The sequence below is a fragment of the Ovis canadensis genome, chromosome 2 (genome assembly GCF_042477335.2).
Source record: "Ovis canadensis isolate MfBH-ARS-UI-01 breed Bighorn chromosome 2, ARS-UI_OviCan_v2, whole genome shotgun sequence".
NCBI classification, from domain to species: domain Eukaryota; kingdom Metazoa; phylum Chordata; class Mammalia; order Artiodactyla; family Bovidae; genus Ovis; species Ovis canadensis.
Window position 1 is genome coordinate 150,184,300 of NC_091246.1, and position 21,621 is coordinate 150,205,920.

At 38.2% G+C, this 21,621-nt stretch overlaps 1 protein-coding gene across 8 annotated transcripts in view; it reads left to right on the forward strand.

Annotated features, from left to right (window-relative positions):
- Positions 1–21,621, forward strand: part of COBLL1 (cordon-bleu WH2 repeat protein like 1) — a 167,203-nt gene that overhangs the window by 87,274 nt on the left and 58,308 nt on the right. For all 8 annotated transcript variants that reach the window (XM_069574305.1, XM_069574306.1, XM_069574312.1 and 5 more), the window contains one exon: positions 11,111–11,299. In XM_069574305.1, coding sequence (XP_069430406.1) covers positions 11,111–11,299 — 189 coding nt within the window. The remainder of the gene's footprint in view (positions 1–11,110; positions 11,300–21,621) is intronic.

Consider the following 21,621-nt stretch of genomic DNA (forward strand, 5'->3'; position numbering starts at 1 on the left):
ACTGATGAACCTACACTGATACATTATAGTCCCTAAGTCTATAGTTTACATTAGTAATCACTTTTGATATGCATTCTACAGATTTTTGTAAAGACATTATTTTTGGTAGCGCTGGGTCTTTGCTGCTGCACGTGGGCTTTCTCTAGTTGCAGTGAGGAGGAGCCGGTCTTCCTTGCAGTGCACCAGCTTCTCATTGCAGTGGCTTCTCTCTAGAGCTCACAGGCTCTAGAATTATGGGCTTAAGTAGTTGTGGTGCATGGGCTTAACTGCCCCATGGCATGGAATCTTCCTGGACCAGGGATTGAACCTATGTCCTCTGCACTGGAAGGTAGATTCTTATCCATTGTACCATCAGAAAAGTTCAATTCTATAGATTTTGAGAAAAACATAATGACATGTATTCATCTTTATAGTACCATATAGAGTATTTTCACTACTCTAAAAATCTTTTGCATTCCACGTATTCATCTCCCACCAAAACACCTGGCAACTACTAGTGTTTTTCACTTTTTCATATTTTTGCCTTTTCTAGAATGTAATATAGTTGGAAGTATACAATATACAGCCCTCTCAGTCTGGCTTCTTGTATTTAGTAATATAATTTAAGGCTCCTCCGTGTTTTTTTCATGTCTTAATAGTTCATTTCTTTTTTAGTGAAAAAAGTGGAAATGATAGGGTAATATTTTATTGTCTGTATGTAACATAGTTTATCCATTGACCTACTGAAGGACATCTAGGTTGCAAACTAAGAACATTTTAACTTCCTTTTAGGGGTAAAAAAAAATTTTTTTTTTACTTTTACTGTTTTTTCAGATAAGCTAGTACATAAAACAATCCAATTGTGGATGATTTTTCCTGCCTTAAATTTAATAAGTAACCTCTTTTTAATATTTTGGAAATATTAATATATAAGGCTTTTTATACTTAATTATTATGTGGTAAAGAAAAAAGAAGCCCAAGAAGTTTTGTGTAGTCTTCTCTATCGACCATTTTTGAATTTTTAAGTTGTATTGTCAATCACATTTCTTATTTACCTTTTCAGACTAATTTTCATAAACTGCATCAACTTTTCCATGTACATTGCCTGCAAGGCAACAATATGAAGTCCAAAGGAAGCTTTCAGTAAATAATGCTAAGCCCAGTTGCTACTGACATTTATTACAGAGCAAAAGCCTAATGCATAGAGTGAATGGGGTAGCCAGTGAGTTACATGGTTTTGGAGTTAAAATTTATTTTGAAAAAAATTACCTACTAATCTCAATGTGGTTTAAAAATTTAATAAGATACTAATTTTTTTTTCAAAAAGGAATAGCACTTGTTAAGGGATTATCTATGTAAAACATTTGCACAGTTCCTAGAACTAGATAAGCTTCAGTTGAGTTAGTTTTGTAGGGCCCATTTAGGATATCTTCGAACTTGCTTGCTTGGACTCACTTCATTTTTAAGCTACTAGTGTCAGAGGACCTTATGCGGTATTTCTTTAATCTACCCAGATTTTTTCTATACCACTGAAGGACACAGTGGGTGACCAATTAATGCCGATGACTGTCTTTTGACTCACTGTTTACATTGCTTTCAAGTCTGTTTTTTCAACTTTGCTCATTTGTTTTGATGAATTTTGTATCTTCTCCATTGATGTGTTCTTTGGTAGTGAAGGCTTTCCTCATTTCTCCTCTTGTTGATGTTTGACTTTCTTAACTGTGCAGAAAATAAACATCCCACATAAGACATTTAGAAAACCCTGAGACAAGCTGAAGTGGCAACAACATTTATGGGACAGATAAGAGAAGTTTAATATTTAATTTTTAATTTATAGATACATTTGCCTACTTTAATCTTTGTGTATGGTTCCATATTCCACATTCACATATATATGAAAATGTATCTGTTTGTATTTTATGTTTTTCTGTGTATAAATTGTAACTTAGTGAAAAACATCAAGGGAAATTTATGTTTTCTTTCCTTTCATAAGGAATTTCCTTCTTAGAGAAAAAGAAGCAAAAATATAACAAAGATTTTAATTTGGAAAAGTTATTACTAAACTTCAGGCATACTTTTAAAATTTGTTATCTTCACTGAGACTAAGACCTTCTTGATTTACACAAACTTGATTGACCTAAATAGCAACCTTCAGGGGGTGTTTCAGACTCTGCAAAGTCCTTAGGAATGTAAATCATTAACTTTAAATGAATACCTACTATCTGTCAGGCATTATGCTAGACCTGTAGTTATCAATTGGCTGCCCTTTAGAATCCTTTGGGGAGATTTAAAAAATCCTGGTAGCCAGTTAAATTGGAATTTCTGGGCATGGGACCCGCGCATTGGCATTTTATAAAACTCCTCAGGTGAGTTCATTCTGTTGTCAAATTTGAGCACCACTGGGTGAAAACTAGGCTGAGATGAGTGGGTATAGGAATTGGCACCCTTTTTGAGTGGTCAGAGAATACTTATATGACAAGGAAATACTAATATTTGATCTGAAAGAGCTGAAGGCACAGGCAGTTGAAGTTCTGTAGTTAAAAGTATTTGGGGCAGAGGGAGTAGCTCTACAAATCCTCAGATGTGAAGGAAAGGAAAAGAAGGCCAGGGTGAGCTACACAGTGAGCTGTAAGCAAGTAATAGGAGTGGCTTCCCAGGGCTTTCCACTGTGTCCCAGGCTGTAAAGAATCTGCCTGCAATGCAGGAGACCCAGGTTCCATCCCTGGGTTGGGAAGCTCCTCTGGAGAAGGGAATGGCAATCCACTCCAATATTCTTGCTTGGAGAATTACATGGACAGAGAAGCCTGGCGGACTACTGTCCACGGGATCCCAAAGAGTTGGAAATGACCGAGCAGCTATCACACACACAATCAGAAGGGAGCTCAGATGTTGACACGGGGTGGCTCAGTGATTTCTTAGACATTCATTTATATCAGGAGTAATCAGGACAGGATTTGATTTTATTCTCAATGCTTTGGGAGACCAGTGAAGAGTCAGAGATGTGATGTAATCTGATTTACAAATTTAGCAGATCCCCCTTGACTACAGAGAGTAATAGATTTTAAGGGACAAGAGGAAAAGGGGAGAGAGCAGTGAGGAGGCTATTGGAGCAGTCCAAGCAAGAGATGATAGCTTAATTGCCAGGGTGTAGCAGAGAAGCTGATGAAAAGTATACAGATTCAGGTTATGTTTTAGCCCACAAGACTTGGTAATGGATTGAAAATAGAATAGAGAAGAGTCAAAATATGCCCAGAATTTTTGCTTGAGTTTACAAGGTGGTTAGCATGGAGCCTTTTACATGGATGGGACATCCTGGGGAAGGGTTGGATGAGAATTGGGGAAAGAGAGGAGAATCAAGAGTTTTGATTCTGAGATACCTTTGGGACTTTCCAGTGGAGAAGACCATGAAATCTGGGGGCATGTAAGTCAGAACTCAGTAAACATATTCAGGGTTGGAGATGTGAATTTAAGGGTTATAAACTTGTAAATGATGTGTAAAGCCATGGAGTTTATGAAATTACTTGAGGGTGAGGATTGTAGAAAGAGAAGACAAAGGGGCAGACAAGAAACCCTGGGGCGGCCCAATAATTACAAGTCAGACAAGGAGACTCCTAAGGGCATTGAGGCTGAGGAGTGGCAGTAAAGAAGAAAACAGTAGATTGTGTTGTTACACAAAGAGATAAAGGGAAGAGAATTCCAAGCAGAGGGGGATTGGGCAGCTGTGAAATGGGCCCTTATTGGAATTTAGGAGCTTACTCAAATGTGACAGAGATGAATTTTATAATTGTCTATTAGATCTGAACACACAAAAGTGATTGGTGACGTTGACCAGATAAATGTCTGTTAAGAGTCATAAAATGCCTTGGGTCTCCCCATGTTGCCTTTCATCACTGTTTATCTTTTAAAGCCACTTTGATATATTCACTTTGATTAGCTATAAGGCTCATCAAGAAAAGGCACTTAGTTGCATTCCCTCAAGCACATAGCACAGTGTTATGTTCACCATTGGAACAGATTTTTGTTTAAAATAATCTTTCCTTGTTTTATTAAACCCAGGGAGACACACTAAGAAATTATTTTGAAGAACAGGTCTCTATTGTTGAAATGCGTAAGTTAGGAACCATCAAAATATTGCCAGATGCTATGAAGGATGCCTCGTCAACACTTAACTACAATGCTTCTAATGTTTGATTAGTACAGCCCTCTATATTGAGAGAGGGAAAGTCGCTCAGTCGTGTCTGACTCTTTGCGACCCCATGGACTCCAGTCCATGAAATTCTCCAGGCCAGAATACTGGAGTAGGTAGCCTTTCCCTTCTCCAGAGGATCTTTCAAACCCAGGGATTGACCCCAAGTCTCCCACATTGCAGGCAGATTCTTTACCAGCTGAGCCACAAGGGAAGACCAAGAATACTGGAGTGGGTAGCCTATCCCTTCTCCAGTGGATCTTCCCAACCCAGGAATTGAACCAGGGTCTCCTGCATTGCAGGCAGATTCTTTACCAACTGAGCCATTAGGGAAGCCCAATACTGAGAGAGGGTGGCTATTAAATTTCTTTTTGATCATTAGAATTTGATACTTTAAAAATCTGTTAAGACATGATTTTATTCTTACATTTTTTAAATATCAAAGCTGTATTTTCATGTAGTATTTCTCTGAATCTATAAGGATACAATATAAATATAGCAATCAATTGAGATTCCATTGGACTTGAGTAGCTTATTAAGAATGCAAATAGATCGCATATTGGGTTGGCCAAAAAGTTTGTTCAGTCTTTTCCATAATATCTTATGGAAAAACCCAAATACATTTTTGGCCAACCTGATACAACTGAAAGCTTTCTTTCTTTCAAGCCAAGTAGAGGTGTTTGAGTAGATACTTATTTTGCTGATCTCCTCTTTTATTCCTTTCATTTATCTTAAAGATACAAATATTGACAGGGATGGAGAGATTATTGCAATGGATACATGATTTTGAAGTACTTTTTAGATCAAATGATAAAAAAAATCGATCAGTAGTATTAACAGGATACCATTTAAATTCCAGTTAAAGTTAAATTTGGGTATTTTAAAGACATATTATTTCATATTGTGGGATTGTACCTTAATTTTCATTGTGAAAATTGAATATAATATTGAGATAATTTTAGTGAGTAAAACAATGCTTAAGCAATAATTTTACTGTGGCTTGTTATTTTTAGGGCTCAATTAATGGATTTTTGCCTTGACATAGAAAATATTTCTATGTTAAATATCTTTTCAGTATTGGAGAAGGAAATGGCTACCCACTCCGGTATTCTTGCCTGGAGAATCCCGTGGACAGAGGAGCCTGGTGGGCTGCCGTCTGTGGGGTCACACAGAATCGGACATGACTGAAGCGACTTAGCAGCAGCCGACTCTGTGCAGCCCCACAGATGGCAGCCCACCAGGCTCCCCTGTCTCTGGGATTCTCCAGGCAAGAACACTGGAGTGGATTGCCATTTCCTTCTCCAGTGCATCAAAGTGAAAAGTGAAAGTGAAGTTGCTCAGTTGTACCCAACTCTTAGCAACCCCATGGATTGCAGCCCACCAGGCTCCTCCATCCATGGGATTTTCCAGGCAAGAGTACTGCAGTGGGGTGCCACTGCTTTCTCCAGCAGCAGCTACCACCCTTGTATAAAATTTGCTGTTGTTACTGTTGAAAATAGTGGCCTCTGAGGAGCAGAAACAGAGTCAAACTAGGCCACTGGTGAAGAGGAGCTTAAGTGGAAATCCCTAGAGGAGAAAACTGGCTCAAACATCATTCTTGTTTAAAAGAGGTATAGGGACTTCGGTGGCAGTTATGGTACTATAATTTTAATATATTAATAAAAACTAGCATTCATAAGCCATAAATGACAGTTGTTATTGCATGTTGATATGTTACTCTCTTTACCAGAATTTCCTATGCTTAGATTATGCTAAAAGCTTTGATTATTTTTACTGTACTTTGGCTTTGGGTGACATTTAACCTAATTTTGTTATCACTTCAAAGCATCTCAACTAAAACATTTAAAACATTGGGAAGTATGTGAGTAAGTGAAAGGCATTTAAAAAATTTTTGCTGATGAGTAAAAGGTCAAGTAAGTTAACAAAGTCTTAAAGCTACTTAGGATTCAGGCCCAGTCCAGGCCTCTATGTGGTATTCCTTTCACTAGACTACAGGATATAGTGAGCAAACTTTAGATAGACAGATTCCTGAGTTTAATGCAAATGGGTCACAGTTGGGAACTAACGCATAGATGAACCTACAGCTTCTACCTCCTAAATACTACTTTTCTTTCACAAACTGAGTCACTTTTCTTTTTTCTTTAAAGTATATCTTGATACCTGCCTTCTCATCCTCATAGAGGATTTTAGCTTGCTCTCCTTGCTCTGAATTTTCAAGGTTACCTGTTATATGGTCTTTTTTTTTTTTTTTGGTATTTGTTGTTTGAAAAGTGAAGTCTCTCAGTCGTGTCCAACTCTTTGTGACCGCATGGACTGTAGCCTATCAGGCTTCTCTGTCCATGGGATTTTCCAGGCAAGAGTACCAGAGTGGTTTGCCTTTTCCTTCTCCAGGGGATCTTCCTGACCCAGGGATCAAACCCACGTCTCCCGCATTGCAGGCAGACACTTTACCCTCTGAGCCACCAGGGAAGCCTAATTACCTACATATTGCATCTTCCCTGTTGAATTTCTGATTCATTGTGGAAGGATCTTGGTTTGATTCTCAATATGCTTGCCAATTTTCAGGGCCAAAGGTGACAAATGCTTATTACAATCATAGGGAACACTGAGGTGTTCTTAATAGATGTTCCATGTAAAAAAATATTTCAGCAAATGCTTTGTTCTGCTTTTTCTTTTAAGTTGGCTTACCTTTAGTAATTTAAGGTGGATTTTCATCATAGACTCAAAGCCTAGGAAATGAGACAATCACGTATGTACAGAACATTAAAACTGTTAGAATTCAGTGCAGTATGCAATAGACAGGGAAAATGTCACAAGGAATGGTGATTCAATCTGGACCTCAAAGGATAGATAATATGAGTCAATGCAGGGAAAACAGGGAGGGCATTCAAGCAGAGCCCAGAAGGAGGAAGACTTAGGGACAGGAAGGTACCTTCAAAGATGAAAGCAGGAGATAGGGAGGAGACTGTGGTAGAAGGCGGTGCCTAGTAGACCTTCTATGGCACCACTTCTCTTGAAAGCCAGGTTCATTGTGCCCAAGGTTGTTCCTGATGCTCTACCTCTGTGCCTGTAGAGAGTTGGATGTGTCATCTGACCTTTCTCATGAAAATCCTCTAAAGCCCTAAACTTCTCAGTTATCCCTTGCTAATAAGACTACTGCATAATTTTCAATATTCATCTTCTCAAAAATAAAACATAATTAGTTTCTAAAATCCAACACAGCTAATTCTGATGTACCTTAGTGGTACGACTTTTTTCCTTCTCAGTTACATGCTTAGGTACCTCATCTTATGGGAAGTATCCACATAACTCATTCATTTAGCAATATGAGTGCCTGCTATGGAGCAGACATTGCTCTAGAGATTTCACATATTAGCAGTTATGTGTGACACTAGACAGTGGAGACAAGAACCTGTACTCATGGGGTTAATTACTAATGGAAGGAGACATGATAAGCAAGAATGTTAGCTGCTGATAAGCCCTCGGACAAAAGCAAAGCAGAGAAATAGACGTGTTATCTTAAGGTCAGGACAGACCCCTTAGAGAGGCCTGAGTACGAACTGTCCTAAATGTGTTCAAGGAAAAGGCAAGAGTCATAGGACTGGAGTGCAGTGAGCCCGGGAAGAATGTGGGAAGGAGCTTGGAGAGGCTAGGGTAAGGGTGGGCAGATTATAAAGCTCTGCATCTTGTTTTAGGTGAGGTCGGAAGCCATCGAAGGGTGGGAAAGGAAGTTCTGTGACCAGACTTAACATTTTAAGAGGATCACTCCAGCTGCTCTGTTGAGTGTAAAGTGACAAGGCGGGGAACGGGAAGACCAAGAGCAGCTTGAACGGAGGTATTTAGTAGTCAAGGTTGTTGATGGATTCTGGGTCTATTTATAATATAGAGTTGGCAGAATTTGTCAATGAATTGGATTGTATGTGTATGAAAGAGGAGATTTGGGGCCCAGGCAACTGAAAGAATTATGATTTACTGAGATGGAAGTCTTGGAGAGTAAACCGTTTGGTTTGGAGGAGCTGCGAAGAGGAATTGGAAGGTAAATTAAGTTGGAGATTCCAGTCAGTCATCTGAGTCCAGATGTCAAGTAGGCATTGGATTTACAAATCTGGAGTTGAAGGGAAAAATCCAAGCTGAATATCTGGCATATAAGATTTTCTTCATATAGATTTTTCAAAATCCTTGTTGTATTTACTATAATAATTTTTTAAATTTATTTTTGTTCCCACTGTAAAAGAAGTTTTCTCTTTCATTATACTTTGACTAGGTTTTGCATATGTTTACATAGGCTATTGATGTTGGCATGCTCACTTTGTGCCAAACCACCTTGCTGAATTCTCTTATTTATAAAAACTTTTTCATTGATTCACTGATTTCTCCTGTCTTTTGGCTTCTCTGTGGAATTTTACCAAACTCTTCAAGTTTGAGAAGTACCACTTTCTTTCATGGTTCGATTTGCTTTTCCTTGCTAAAATTTCAACTATTTCTTGTCTTTTCCTGTGAGTGTCTATTCATTCCACAAACTCAACTCATGTTTTCCATCTGTCAAACATTTCTGGGTTGCTACACAGGTTTCCCTTCCTATGAGCTTCAGCTGTATCATCTGCATCCCTATATTAGAAGAGTCATCAGCCTTTATTCTATTTTTGCGTGTATCCATCAGTCCTTTCTGGGATAGGAGAACTGGTTCTGGCTGTCGCAGTCTTTACATCCCCAGTGTTTAGCTGAATCTGCTACATGATTGTCAGTTACAGGGTAAATGTTTGTTGAATAGATGAGCAGTCAATTTTAATAGATTAAAAAGCATTTGGAAATTGGATAAAGTTGTTCTTCATAGAAATTTTATAAACTTGTTATATTTACTGAAATACTTCTAAAAGTTCATTTTTGTCACTATTGTAAAAGAAATATTTTCTAAAGTGGAATATAACTTTGCACTTATACTCCTAAAAATTAAAGTTCCATTATTTTAGAAAATTAATGTAGGGACCTTGTTTCTGTTTTTACATGATGCTGAGTGCACAAAGGTGCTTAAATTTGTGAGACATTAAGTTTTGAAAATACTGAATGACTGGATGCTACAGATTGATTTACAGAGAAGCCCTTTTATCTTTATGGTTTTTATTTTTGCCTAGGAATGGAAAGAGGGAGAAATTAAAATTTATATTTTTCTGAATAGAAAGCAAAAGTATTTTTTCTTTCAGAATCAGTTTGGGGATGGGAAAGAATAGATGAAGGAAATTGAGAGATTTGTTGTTTAGTCGCTAAGTCATGTCTGACTATTTTGAGACCCCATGGACTGTAGCCCTCCAGGCTCCACTGTTCGTGGGATTCCCCACTCAGGAATTGATCCCACGTCTCCTGCTTGGCAGGTGGATTCTTTACCACTGAGCCACCAGGGAAGTCCATAATTAAGAGATACAAATCTCCAATTTTAAATAAGCCACAGGGATATAAGATATATTAATAGCACAAAAAATATTATCAGTAATATTGTAATAACTTTGTATGGGGACAGTTCAGTTCAGTCGCTTAGTTGTGTCCGACTCTTTGCGACCCCATAAATGGCAGCACGCCAGGCCTCCCTGTCCATCACCAACTCCTGGAGTTCACTCAGACGCACGTCGATCGAGTCAGTGATGCCATCCAGCCATCTCATCCTCTGCCGTCCCCTTCTCCTCCTGCCCCCAATCCCTCCCAGCATCAGAGTCTTTTCCAATGAGTCAGCTCTTCTCATGAGGTGGCCGAAGTATGGTTACTAAACTTAGGATCATTTCATAACATATGCAAATGTCAAATCACTATGTAGTACACCTGACACAACGTAGTGTTATATGTCGACTATGTTTCAATAAAAAAAGTAAAAAGTAACATTTTCAAAAGCTCTAATTTGCAGTACTTAGAAAATATGTGTATGTACTTCCTTACAGTTACATGTTGTTTATTTCCATGTCTCATTTTTTTCAACCCCTCAAATCATTGAATTGGTCTTGTGCAGAATGTCTACTACTATTTCTGTTATAAATCAGTTAAGGGGTTGTCCTGGTAAGTGACACTGAAACATATTTATTAGAATAATTACTTGTAACATTTTTTTATTTTTAGGGCTTCCCTGGTGGCTCAATTGGTAAAGACTTCACCTGCAATGCTAGAGACCTAGTTCCATCCCTGGGTCAGGAAGATCCCCTGGAGAAGGAAATAGCAACCCACTCCAGTATTGTTGCCTGGAAAATTCCATATGATTTAACAAATAACCAATATCAGTTAACTGTTCATTAGTAAGTCCAGCATACTTCTTTCTTACAAGGAGTAATAATTGTAGGCAGAGAGATAAAATTTTCCAGGGGGAAAAATGGAAAAAAAAAGTTACAATTGTATAATTTGTTGTATGTGCCATGTAGGGTATGTGCCTCCTCATATTGATGTAGGGGGTGGGAGGAGGGTGGTTGCAGCTAGATTTAGTAGCATAGGTAGAGTTTAATCTGGATAAAGATGCAGAATACACTACATGAGAAAAAAGTAGAATGAAAGACATGAAAGTGAGAGCTAGTAGGAGGTATGGAAATGAGATATTAGGACAGTAAGAATTTTATAATTTGTTCCATCAAACAAAATCCAGTACTTTTGCCTGCTGTAGTGAACACACACTAATTGAATTTAATGAAGGCCGATATCAAATCTCTTTGTTACCCTGTTTGTTTGTATTGCCAAGTAATGCAAGCATATTGTTGAAAACAAACAAATATGCTGATTTTTAAAAAGGCAAAAAAATTTTTTTAAACTTAATTCTACCATCCCTAGTAAGCTAACAGTTGTAATATTTTAGCGCATTTTTCCTGGATATGAAAAAGCATACACACATTTTGTGTTTTTATTAAATGAGATCGCATTAGCAAGTTATTTTTAAAACATGTATACTTTATTCTTTGTGGTTTGTTTTTGTTTTAGGAGAAAACCAAAAGCCAAGGCACCACTTCCTCCAGCTGAGACCAAATGCCTTGATGCCTCTTCAGTTGATGATTCTGTAGAATCTTCTGCTTTTATCATGGATCAGAAAGAGAACATGATGGATAAAGACATTGAACTCTTGGTGGTTCTACCTGGAGATATTATCAAGTCTACTACTGTTAATGGCAGGTACGGTGGAGTGAATGAAACATCAGGATTTCCCTTTCTTCTGTAATTGAAACCCTCTGTTTGGATTTCTCTTTTCTTTGACAGATACATTATTCATCACCCAGTTTAGTTATCTATTAAAAAAAAAAAGATGATAAGAGGTATTAACATTTTCCTGACAATGCTTTAAATATCAAATGTATGGATTCCACAACCCTGGTGAAGTGACTCTTGAAATTTGGAACTATTTTACATTTTGTTAGTCATTTACTAATTTTTTTAAAAAATAGTCTTTTCCAGAAGAATAGTCACCAGTTTTATTGATTTTCTAAGTCAAACTTACAAAGCAAGCCAGAGATCCATAAGAAAACTCCTTCCCTTTGCTTCCAAATTATTCTTTCTTTTTTAAGCTGCTTCTCCAAATCTGACTTGCAGAAGCTGTGTTAGCTACTCTCAAAAGGTACTCTCTTATTTATCCAAAGATAAATCTGTATTTAAAACTAGCAGGATTTTTTACATCACTGAATGATTTAATGAATTTATTAAAATGTAGATAAATGTAATAGAAACAGAAAATTAAACTTTAACCCAGCAAGAAGGAAATATGTGATTTAGCAGACTGATAGTTTTAATACCTGAATAAAAACTGGAAAAATGGAATTTAGCCAAGTGTAATTTTCCATTTCATTTTGAAGAGGAAAGTTACATGAGTTGTATACTTGGTCTTGTTCCACCTTTCACCTTTAACTACCTGTTTGTTATCAGGGCTGCTGTTTTAGAAACTGAAGCTATTTTGACCTTTAGTTGCATGTGTATGTATATATATTTGTTTGTAGAATGAAAGAATAAGTAAGCAATCGATTGGGTATTGCATTTTTGTATTGTGGTTTTATCTAGAAGAAATTCATTCAAGATACCTTACTTTGGAGATTTATCCTTAAGATTATGTACAACTTTATGAATTATTGAAAGTACATGAAGATAGAAAAGTTCAGCATTAGCAAACAATACAAAGTATTACATGAAAGTGAAAGAAAGTGAAGTCACTCAGTCGTGTCCGACTCTTTGCGACCCCATGGACTGTAGCCTATCAGGCTGCTCTGTCCATGGGATTTTCCAGTCAAGAGTGCTGGAGTGGATTGCCATTTCCTTCTCCAGGGGATCTTCCTGACCCAGGAATCAAACCCAGGTCTCCTGCATTGCAGGCAGACGCTTTACCGTCTGCACCACCAGGGAAGCCATAGTATTGCATACTAAATTCTTATTAAATTCAAGTAAGTTGTACTTTGCCGTTTGTTTTGTGTTGAAAGTAATTTTGGAGATGACACACTGAATCATGTTTTAGAGGTTGTGAACCCTGTGACTGACCTTGGTGGGCTTCCACCTCTTCTGGGTGAAGGAGGCATCTTGTGAGTTAGAGACAATGGTCATTGTATCATCTTTAACCCTTGAGATCACACCATTACCCTGGTTTGAAAATAATGATGATAATGGATGTGGCTCGGGTAATGTAAAGGCAATTTCTCTTATGTTCCCTGGATTCAAGCTAGTTTTTTTAAGTGAGTGATTTTTCCTAGTTCTTCACTAATGCTGACAGATAACAGTGGTTTCATCAATACTCAAAATTTCTTCTTGAATGTACCAGTCACCTATTTATATTGCCATCTTCCCTACTATTAGCCCTCTGGGTTCTTTAGATTTCTTTTTTTTTAACCTCAGTGACTTCAGTATTAGAATCACAGGTTTCCTCTCTATCCTGTAACCCATTGTATTTACTTCAGATTTTCCCACCTGCTACACCAAGCTAACTTCCTTCTGTTTCCTTGACTCTGGAAAACTGTGTCCATAGTCTACTTCCTCTGTCCAACTGGACAGTGGTATCTTATTACTTTGAAACTATTTCAAAAGTGAGATCTTAGGGTTTCTGCTTTGACACAATTTTTTTGAATCTAGCTTATCCATTTTTTAAATTGGAGTTGTTCTTCATCCTCCTTAAGTCTGATTGATGACTTCTCTTCCGATTGGTGCGTGTTTTTTTCATATTTGACTTGAATTCTTCATCAGTCATTTCTACTACGTTTGTACTTACAAGGACCCTAGATTTTCTGTGCCCTTTCGACCTTCTAGCCTATTTGCCTTCCAGGTTCCTAAACTGGAGTAATTTTCCACCAGTCAGCTTTTTGTTTCTGGGCTGCCAACTATTGTTGAATTGCTTCAGTTTTCTTATCTATAAAAATGTTTTATAACTGAATTGTTTTGAGGATTAAATGAAATTCTATCAATGCCTGGCACATAGTGGCCTCCTCCATTTTCTGTTGAGGACTGTTTTCCTTAACCCTGGGCTCTCTCCATTCATTCTCCACCCTCAGGGTAATCTGACTAAAACACCCCTCTGTTTGTGGCACTCCCTATGATAAAAGACTGCGGGAATGGCAATTCAGCACCAAAGTGAGGAAGTCCAAGCTACCAAGCCTGGACATGAGGTGCCCTGCTTAACTTCTTCTCTGAAGTTAGGCAGGCTTTCCTTCACTACTCCCTCTGAATAGCTTCAGCTTTAGCCGCATGACTCTTTTCTTCTACAGATACTCACATTTTTTTTTTTGAAAGCTTTTCCATTTTGAGTACCATACCAGCCACATTTATCCAGTTAATATAGCTCAAGTGACACTTTTTATATAAAGGCTCCCTGATCTCTCAAGAAAGAACTGTTGACCTCTTAACTTCCAAACTCTCCTGACACTTGATACCATTGATGGTTATCATACATTATCTCAGGCTGTAATTTGTATGTGTGTCTTATCTTCTTAAGCAAACCAAAACATACATGCAGGCCTCATGACTTTCCTTCTTAGTCTTTATCATAGTTTCTTTTTTCTTTCTTTTTCTTCTTCTTATTTTTATAGTTTCTTGCAGTGTAGTAGACATTTAGTAAATTCAGATGTTGTCTTCTTAAATCTTGTGTGCTGATAGAGGTAGCAACTTAAATGATGTGTCTTGAAGAGGCATTTGAATGGGCCTTAGTAGCTTCCCCAGAAACTCTTAAATAAAGATATTTTCTCAGATAGACAGCAAGGCAAGAATGCCCCAAATTCTGATTGCTTTTTAAATTTTGTTTGGGACTGAAAAACTTTTCTGAGAGTAGAATTTGTTTTATATTAGTATTTTTATGAGGGAGTTTGATTTTAGAGTTTGTTCTTAATAGTTTTATCACTCAGGAATGACTCAAGTTGAAAATACTATGACTAATTTTTTATATTAATTCTTTATAATTAAAAGTGATTGTGCAGTTCTGAATATTTCAGGAGTATGATTCTGGATATCTAGGAGTGATTCCAAATATTTTAGAGGGCAGTTCAGGCTATCTTGAGTGTGATTTGGGATATTTTGAAGGTTGCAGCAATTGCTGGCCCATTGTTTTTTTTTTTAATGTTAATAACAAGAAAAACAAAAATGCAATTATAGAAAAAAATTCTATTTCTGAAAAAATGTTAGCTACCTAATATGCAGAGCCATGGTATAGATAACTTAAATTTCTTCCTGGCTTTGTTTCTATAAATGAAACAAGACAATTTTCAACAAAATGGGGATTTAGTGGAAGAGTATATTATGGAAGAGTATTTTAATTAAATTAAGTAGTTTAATTAAGGGCATAAAGTTTTCTTAGCAATTAATAAATCAAAGCTCCTTATGTCACTATGAAGGAGCTCTCTAATATAACATTTTTAATATTTTGAGGCCATTTTTCTTAATTTGTCTAAATATTCTTTGTATTGTATATTTCAGTGGTGTTACTTATATATATTTCCTTTGAAGAATAATGTCAATATGAGCCTGAAATAAATATTTAGAATCTTATGCTTCATTTAACTTTTCAGAAAAATTGTACTTCTCAAAATGTATTCTTGGGGAAGTTCTTTAGAAAGTTCCCCTCTGTTCTCATACAGCACATGCAGAGGTATGCTCAGAAAGTCCCATTTCTGAGAATGTAACACACAACATCTAAGTGTATCTTAGAATACACTTGTTTGTACATTGATTTTTCACTGAAGAGCTTATTCAGATTAGGGAACACAATAAAGTTGGAGACGGTAATAGACTTATGCTCAAGGGCAAACTAAAAACTTGTTATCCTGAATCAGGTTAGGAGCTATCTGTACAGGCTTACCAGTCTTTTGGTATCAGAGCTTAGTGATACTGCCTCTTTAGTGACCAAAAGTCACCCAGTATCTGTCATCCTGCCTTCGTGATCCTTGGCTTACATTGAAGATAGCTGAGTGGCAGCATGAAAACTCTGGTCATTTCTGTTTGTCCTGTTATTACAGATGATTGGATTGAAGGAAGGAAGTACAGGTATATGTGTATGTATATGTATGTGTGTGTGTGTGTGTGTATACATATACATATATATATATGCATGCATACATACATATATATATATATCTCTGTCTGTCTGTGTGTGTGTGTGCAGGTCAGGTAATCAATCTCTTTCACCAGGCAAAGCAGCTCTGGGCCTTGCTAAAAGTGAGCATTAAAGAATATTGTTGTTAGAGGCAAACTGCATAGGGGCTAAGCTCCTCAGAAAATGCCACGCTATGCAATAGCATATGTGGTGGTATCTACTCGTGCTTGGGAAAAGTTACTTTTTAATGAAAATGAGCTTATAGGGTAAACTCTGATAGATACTACAGTGAAAAAGGAAATATGCCGGTATGTTTGTACATCACTCTATGTCCTTGCTTTATAGTCAGATGAGATTCTCATTGAATAAATATGTTTCCCTTTTTCTCTGGGGACATTTTTAAAGCAGTTTTAATTTGGAAATTTGATAAAAGATTGATATTAACTCTCTCTGTTGGTCTACAGGGAGAGCACTCTATGTCTGCTAGTCCAGTCTCTCTCCTGTAATTTGTGTTGTTTTACATCCTGAATACCATAAATAGGGATTTGTTTTGATATAAGCAAATCTTAGAATATCAGGAATGAAAACACAAATAAAGAAAGCATGGAACTTGAAGTTAGAAGTCTCAGGCTCTACAGTTTATTCCATAACTTGCTATGTGACCTCAAGCAAGTCACCTCATATCTCTGACCTTTGTGAGCAGAGTTTTGACTGGTACCTGGTGGGTCAGAGAACTAACTCAGGAGTGTTTTACATGAACTGCAGTGCCACCTACTGGAAGAAAGTAGACTATAAAAAATGACAAGATATTACTGGATTAATGTGGGTCAGTTTTGTTTACTTCCCACACCTCAACCAGTAATACAGCAAGTGGTATGCATCTCAGAAGAATTTCAGAATCATTCTTATATTTACTGAAAAATGTCAAATGACAGATGTGTAGTAAATACATTATATGATAGGGCGATAGATTCCAAAAACACACTGCTGAAAACCTGTTGCATGGCACAACCACACTGAGCTCCATTTGTTGTTCTTCATGACTTCCGGTCCCATCACTTCATGGGAAATAGATGGGAAACAATGGAAGCAGTAAGAGACTTTATTTTTTGGGCTCCAAAATCACTGCAAATGGTGACTGCAGCCATGAAATTAAAAGACGCTTGCTCCTTGGAAGCAAAGTTATGACCAACCTAGACAGCATATTAAAAAGCAGAGACATTACTTTACCAACAAAGGTTCGTCTAGTCAAAGCTATGGTTTTTCCAGTAGTCACGTATGGATGTGAGAGTTGGACTATAAAGAAAGCTGAGCACCAAATAATTGATGCTTTTGAACTGTGGTGTTGGAGAAGACTCTTGAGAGTCCCTTGGACTGCAAGGAGATCTAACCAGGCCATCCTAAAGGAAATCAGTCCTGAATATTCATTGGAAGGACTGATTGTGAAGCTGAAACCCTAATACTTAGGCCACCTGATGTGAAGAACTGACTCACTGGTAAAGACCCTGATGCTGGGAAAGATTGAGGGCAGGAGGAGTAGGGACGACAGAGGTTGAGATGGTTGGATGGCATCACCGACTGATGGACTTGAGTTTGAATAGGCTCTGGGAGTTGGTGATGGACAGGGAGGCCTGGTGTGCTGCACTGACTCGTGTCTGCTGAGTCAGTGATGCCATCCACAACTGTCTTATCCTCTATCACCCTTTTCTCCTCTTGCCCTTGATCTTTCCCAGCGTGAGGGTCATTTACATTGAGTTCCATAAGAAAGCTCTAAATTTTGATTTAGATACTTATTCAACTACACCTGCTAAATAAAAGTTGTAATTTTAACTGTTAACTTATTTAAGTGTAACAGCCCTGCCTGAGTTTTTGCCTGGTTTGAATCGTGTGCACCAGGCTTCAGTACTGCCCCCCACAGCCCTGAGCCAGGCAGCACATAAACATCTGCTGGCTGATGGCTCTCCTGGCTATTAGAGTGACTCAATACTAGCAACAACCGCCTCCAAGTGTGGTTCCCAGAAGGGCCACCCTCATCCCTTTCCTTTCCTGGAACCTACACCTTGCAACAATGACCCTTCTTAATTTCATTTTTAATTTTTTATGACTCTAAATGCAGTGGTGGTGATTGGTTTGCTCATTAAGCTGTGTCTGACTCTTGCAACCCCATAGACTGTAGCCCACCAGGCCTCCTCTGTCCATGGAATTTCCCAGGCAAGCATACTGGAGCCGGTAGCCATTTCCTTCTTCAGGGGATCTTCCCAACCCAGGGGTCGAACAGTGCGGGTCTCCTGCATTGCAGGCAGATTCTTTAACAACTGAGCCCAGGGAAGCCTGATAAATGCAGTGATTGGGGATTATTAAAGAAAGTGGGAAAATGCAGACAAGCCAGGAAAAAAAAAAATACTTACAACACCATGTTATGATTAAGGAGTCCAGTTATAACTATTAACATTGTGGTATATAACCTTTTCCTATTGCATAATTCAGTAAGCACTCTCAACTTTGAGATTAGGTTTCTTGTTTTATGTACCTCATCCACTTTTCAGGCACATGGACATTCCTGAACTCATTCTGAACTAGGTGGGTTAGCTTCATTTCTGAACTCTTTATTGAATGAGGTGGGTTATTGTAAGATAAACATCAGTAACAAGGGAGAATGTCCTAAAAGTTCCTATACTGTCATTGATAAGTTTAATTGGGTTGTTGGTATACATTTGTAAGGGACAGCTGGAACCAATTCAACTCAACTCAGTTTTGAGGATTTATTGAGAATGAGTAAAATACACCTTATCAGATACTAGGGTAGATTTAAAGAATCTTCTTAAGAAAGAATCTTATTCATTCGAGCTCAACCCCCTATCAGATGCTTGAAATCCATCTGGTCATAAAAAGTACTTTCATCATGAATCCTCATTTTCTTATGACAGTCCCTGTTGGTACCTGTTATCCCAGAGTTTACTAACCCCCTTTCATTCTCAGGTGTCCAGATTGGATCAGTTACATAGCAACCCTATTGCTAACTGACTTTGTCTAAGCACCTGTAGGATTTGGAGAAGGAAATGGCTACCCACTCCAGTGTTCTTGCCTGCAGAATCCCAGGGACGGCAGGGCCTGGTGGGCTGCCATCTAAGGGGTTGCACAGAGTCGGACACGACTGAGGTGACTTAGCAGTAGCAGCAGGATTTGGAAATTCACCTAGGTAGTTGTTGGAGCTGATCTGAAAGCTCTTTGGTGAATCCTGACTTTCATTTTTAATACCTAAGTGGATCTTTAAAATCTCAAAGCAGAAGTCTTCTTTTATCTAGCAGGTAATAAAACGAGGACAAGATTACCCTTCATATGTACCATGAATGCAGGAAGGGTCATTGGAGGATTTCAGGGAGTTACTTAGTGATGCCATCAATTTTTGAAGTGAAACTGCAGTGGAAAGCATAAAACCTGTTGCAAGCCATCTGCTCTGAGTCTTGCATGTGATCCTGAGGCTAAAGTGTAGCTGGATTAGGAGTCAGGACATTTTCACTCTGACTGCAGCCAATTCTGTTTATGCTCTTGGTAATCTGTTTATGTCACTTTTCTAACCACAGTTTCTTCATTCATAAAGTGGAAGTAGCTTTTGCGGTGGTTGTGAACTCAAAGGAGATACTAGATATGAAATTAATACAAAGGATTTTTATTTCAAAATGGGGTGGGAAACCTCATAAGGATTTCTTCTGGTTCAAAGAAGAGTTGTTTTTTTTTTTTTAAGTTTTTTTTTTTTTTAATTCCCTCTCTAGAAATTCATTATTTTAGAAGATTTAAAAAAAAAATCTGTAAATAATAGGGCAAAGCAGACTTTGTTAAATAATAAGCCAAAATTCAAAGTAATATGGTGATATAGAGGAGGAAGAAGACTATTTCTTGTTTGAATGACGAAGTGGTGATCAAATTCAGCCAGTCCTATTGAACTTTCAGTTATTTGGCTTGGGTTTCGGGTGGACTGCTGGCATGTGCTCCCACCTTAGCGAATAGGAACACAAGTGTCCTTACTATGGTGATCACGTGCTTAGACCTTTCAGCCAATGGTTGTTAGGTTCATCAGCTTAGGATAATTACCATCAAACTAAAATTGTTGTTTTTGGTAGAAGTAACTCGGCATTTGGTTGGGGAATTCTAAACTATCCTCAAGAGAGGATTTTGTTTTCTAGGGGAGTGCTTTGTGGCTAGTTAATCCCCAAAGCAGTCCCACTGTGTGCAGGGCCTGCTTAAAAGTTAGTGTCCTGCTTTTATTGTGTTACAGCTTCTTTAAGGTAGAACGAGATGGTTAGTAATTCCCATCCTCAGAATTGGCTAGGTCAGAATCATATCTTCTGTGTTTTTAGGGCCAAATGCTGAGCCTTTAATTAAATACTTCAAGCAGTCATAGTGATCCGAGGCTGATTTTGGATAAAGTCTTAGTACAACTTGATGCTTATACCCCACTTCTATGTTAAGTGTACTGTCTTTAGATGCAACAAGGCTACTAGTCAAGTTTGTTAATTAAAAAACAAAAATCAAAACTGCTTTCTCACCTCTGTCTTTATTTTAAAGCGTGTGAGTCTCCTTTTGACAGTTTCACCTTTTCATGCATCAGACACTGAACAGCCATCTCAAATGGATATTGTCTGCTGTAGGTTTGAGCTCATGGATATTTAAGCAGAATTACCTAAGAGATAAATAATCATTGACTCCTATAAATTCCTCATTCAGTGACGCTGACCTGTGTTGTATTTGGTCCTGGAAAGAAAGTCTGCTAAGAGGTGGACCTGCTAGAGAGGAGTTAACATCTAAGTATAGTTAGTTCAGTTGCTCAGTTGTGTCCAACTCTTTGCGATTCCATGAATCACAGCATGCCAGGCCTCCCTGTTCATCACCAACTCCCAGAGTTCACTCAAACTCATGTCCATTGAGTTCGTGATGCCATCCAGCCATCTCATCCTCTGTCATCCCCTTCTCCTCCTGCCCCCAATCCCTCCCAGCATCAGGGTCTTTTTCAATGAGTCAACTCTTCGCATGAGGTGGCCAAAGTATTGGAGTTTCAGCTTCAGCATCAGTCCTTCCAATGAACACCCAGGACTGATCTCCTTTAGAATGGACTGGTTGGATCTCCTTGCAGTCCAAGGGACTCTCAAGAGTCTTCTCCAACACCACCGTTCAAAAGCATCAGTTCTTCAGCATTCAGATTTCTTCATCCATACATGACCACTGGAAAAACCATAGCCTTGACTAGATGGACCTTAGTTGGCAAAGTAATATCTCTGCTTTTCAATATGCTATCTAAGTTGGTCATAGCTTTTCTTCCAAGGAGTAAGTGTCTTTTAATTTCATGGCTGCGATCACCATCTGCAGTGATTTTTGGAGCCCCCAAAATAAAGTCTGACACTGTTTCCACTGTTTCCCCATCTATTTCCCATGAAGTGATGGGACCAGATGCCATGATCTTCGTTTTCTGAATGTTGAGGTTAAGCCAACTTTTTCACTCTCCTCTTTCACTTTCATCAAGAGGCTTTTTAGTGCCTCTTCCTTTCTGCCATAAGGGTGGTGTCATCTGCATATCTGAGGTTATTGATATTTCTCCCGGCAATCTTGATTCCAGCTTGTGCTTCTTCCAGCCCAGCCTTTCTCATGATGTACTCTGCATAGAAGTTAAATAAGCAGGGTGACAGTATACAGCCTTGACGTACTCCTTTTCCTATTTGGATCCAGTCTGTTGTTCCATGTCCAGTGCTAACTGTTGCTTCCTGACCTGCATACAGATTTCTCAAGAGGCAGGTCAGGTGGTCTGGTATTCCCATCTCTTTCAGAATTTTCCACAGTTTATTGTGATCCACACAGTCAAAGGTTTTGGCATAGTCAGTAAAGCAGAAATAGATGTTTTTCTGGAACTCTCTTGCTTTTTCCATGATCCAGCGGATGTTGACAATTTGAT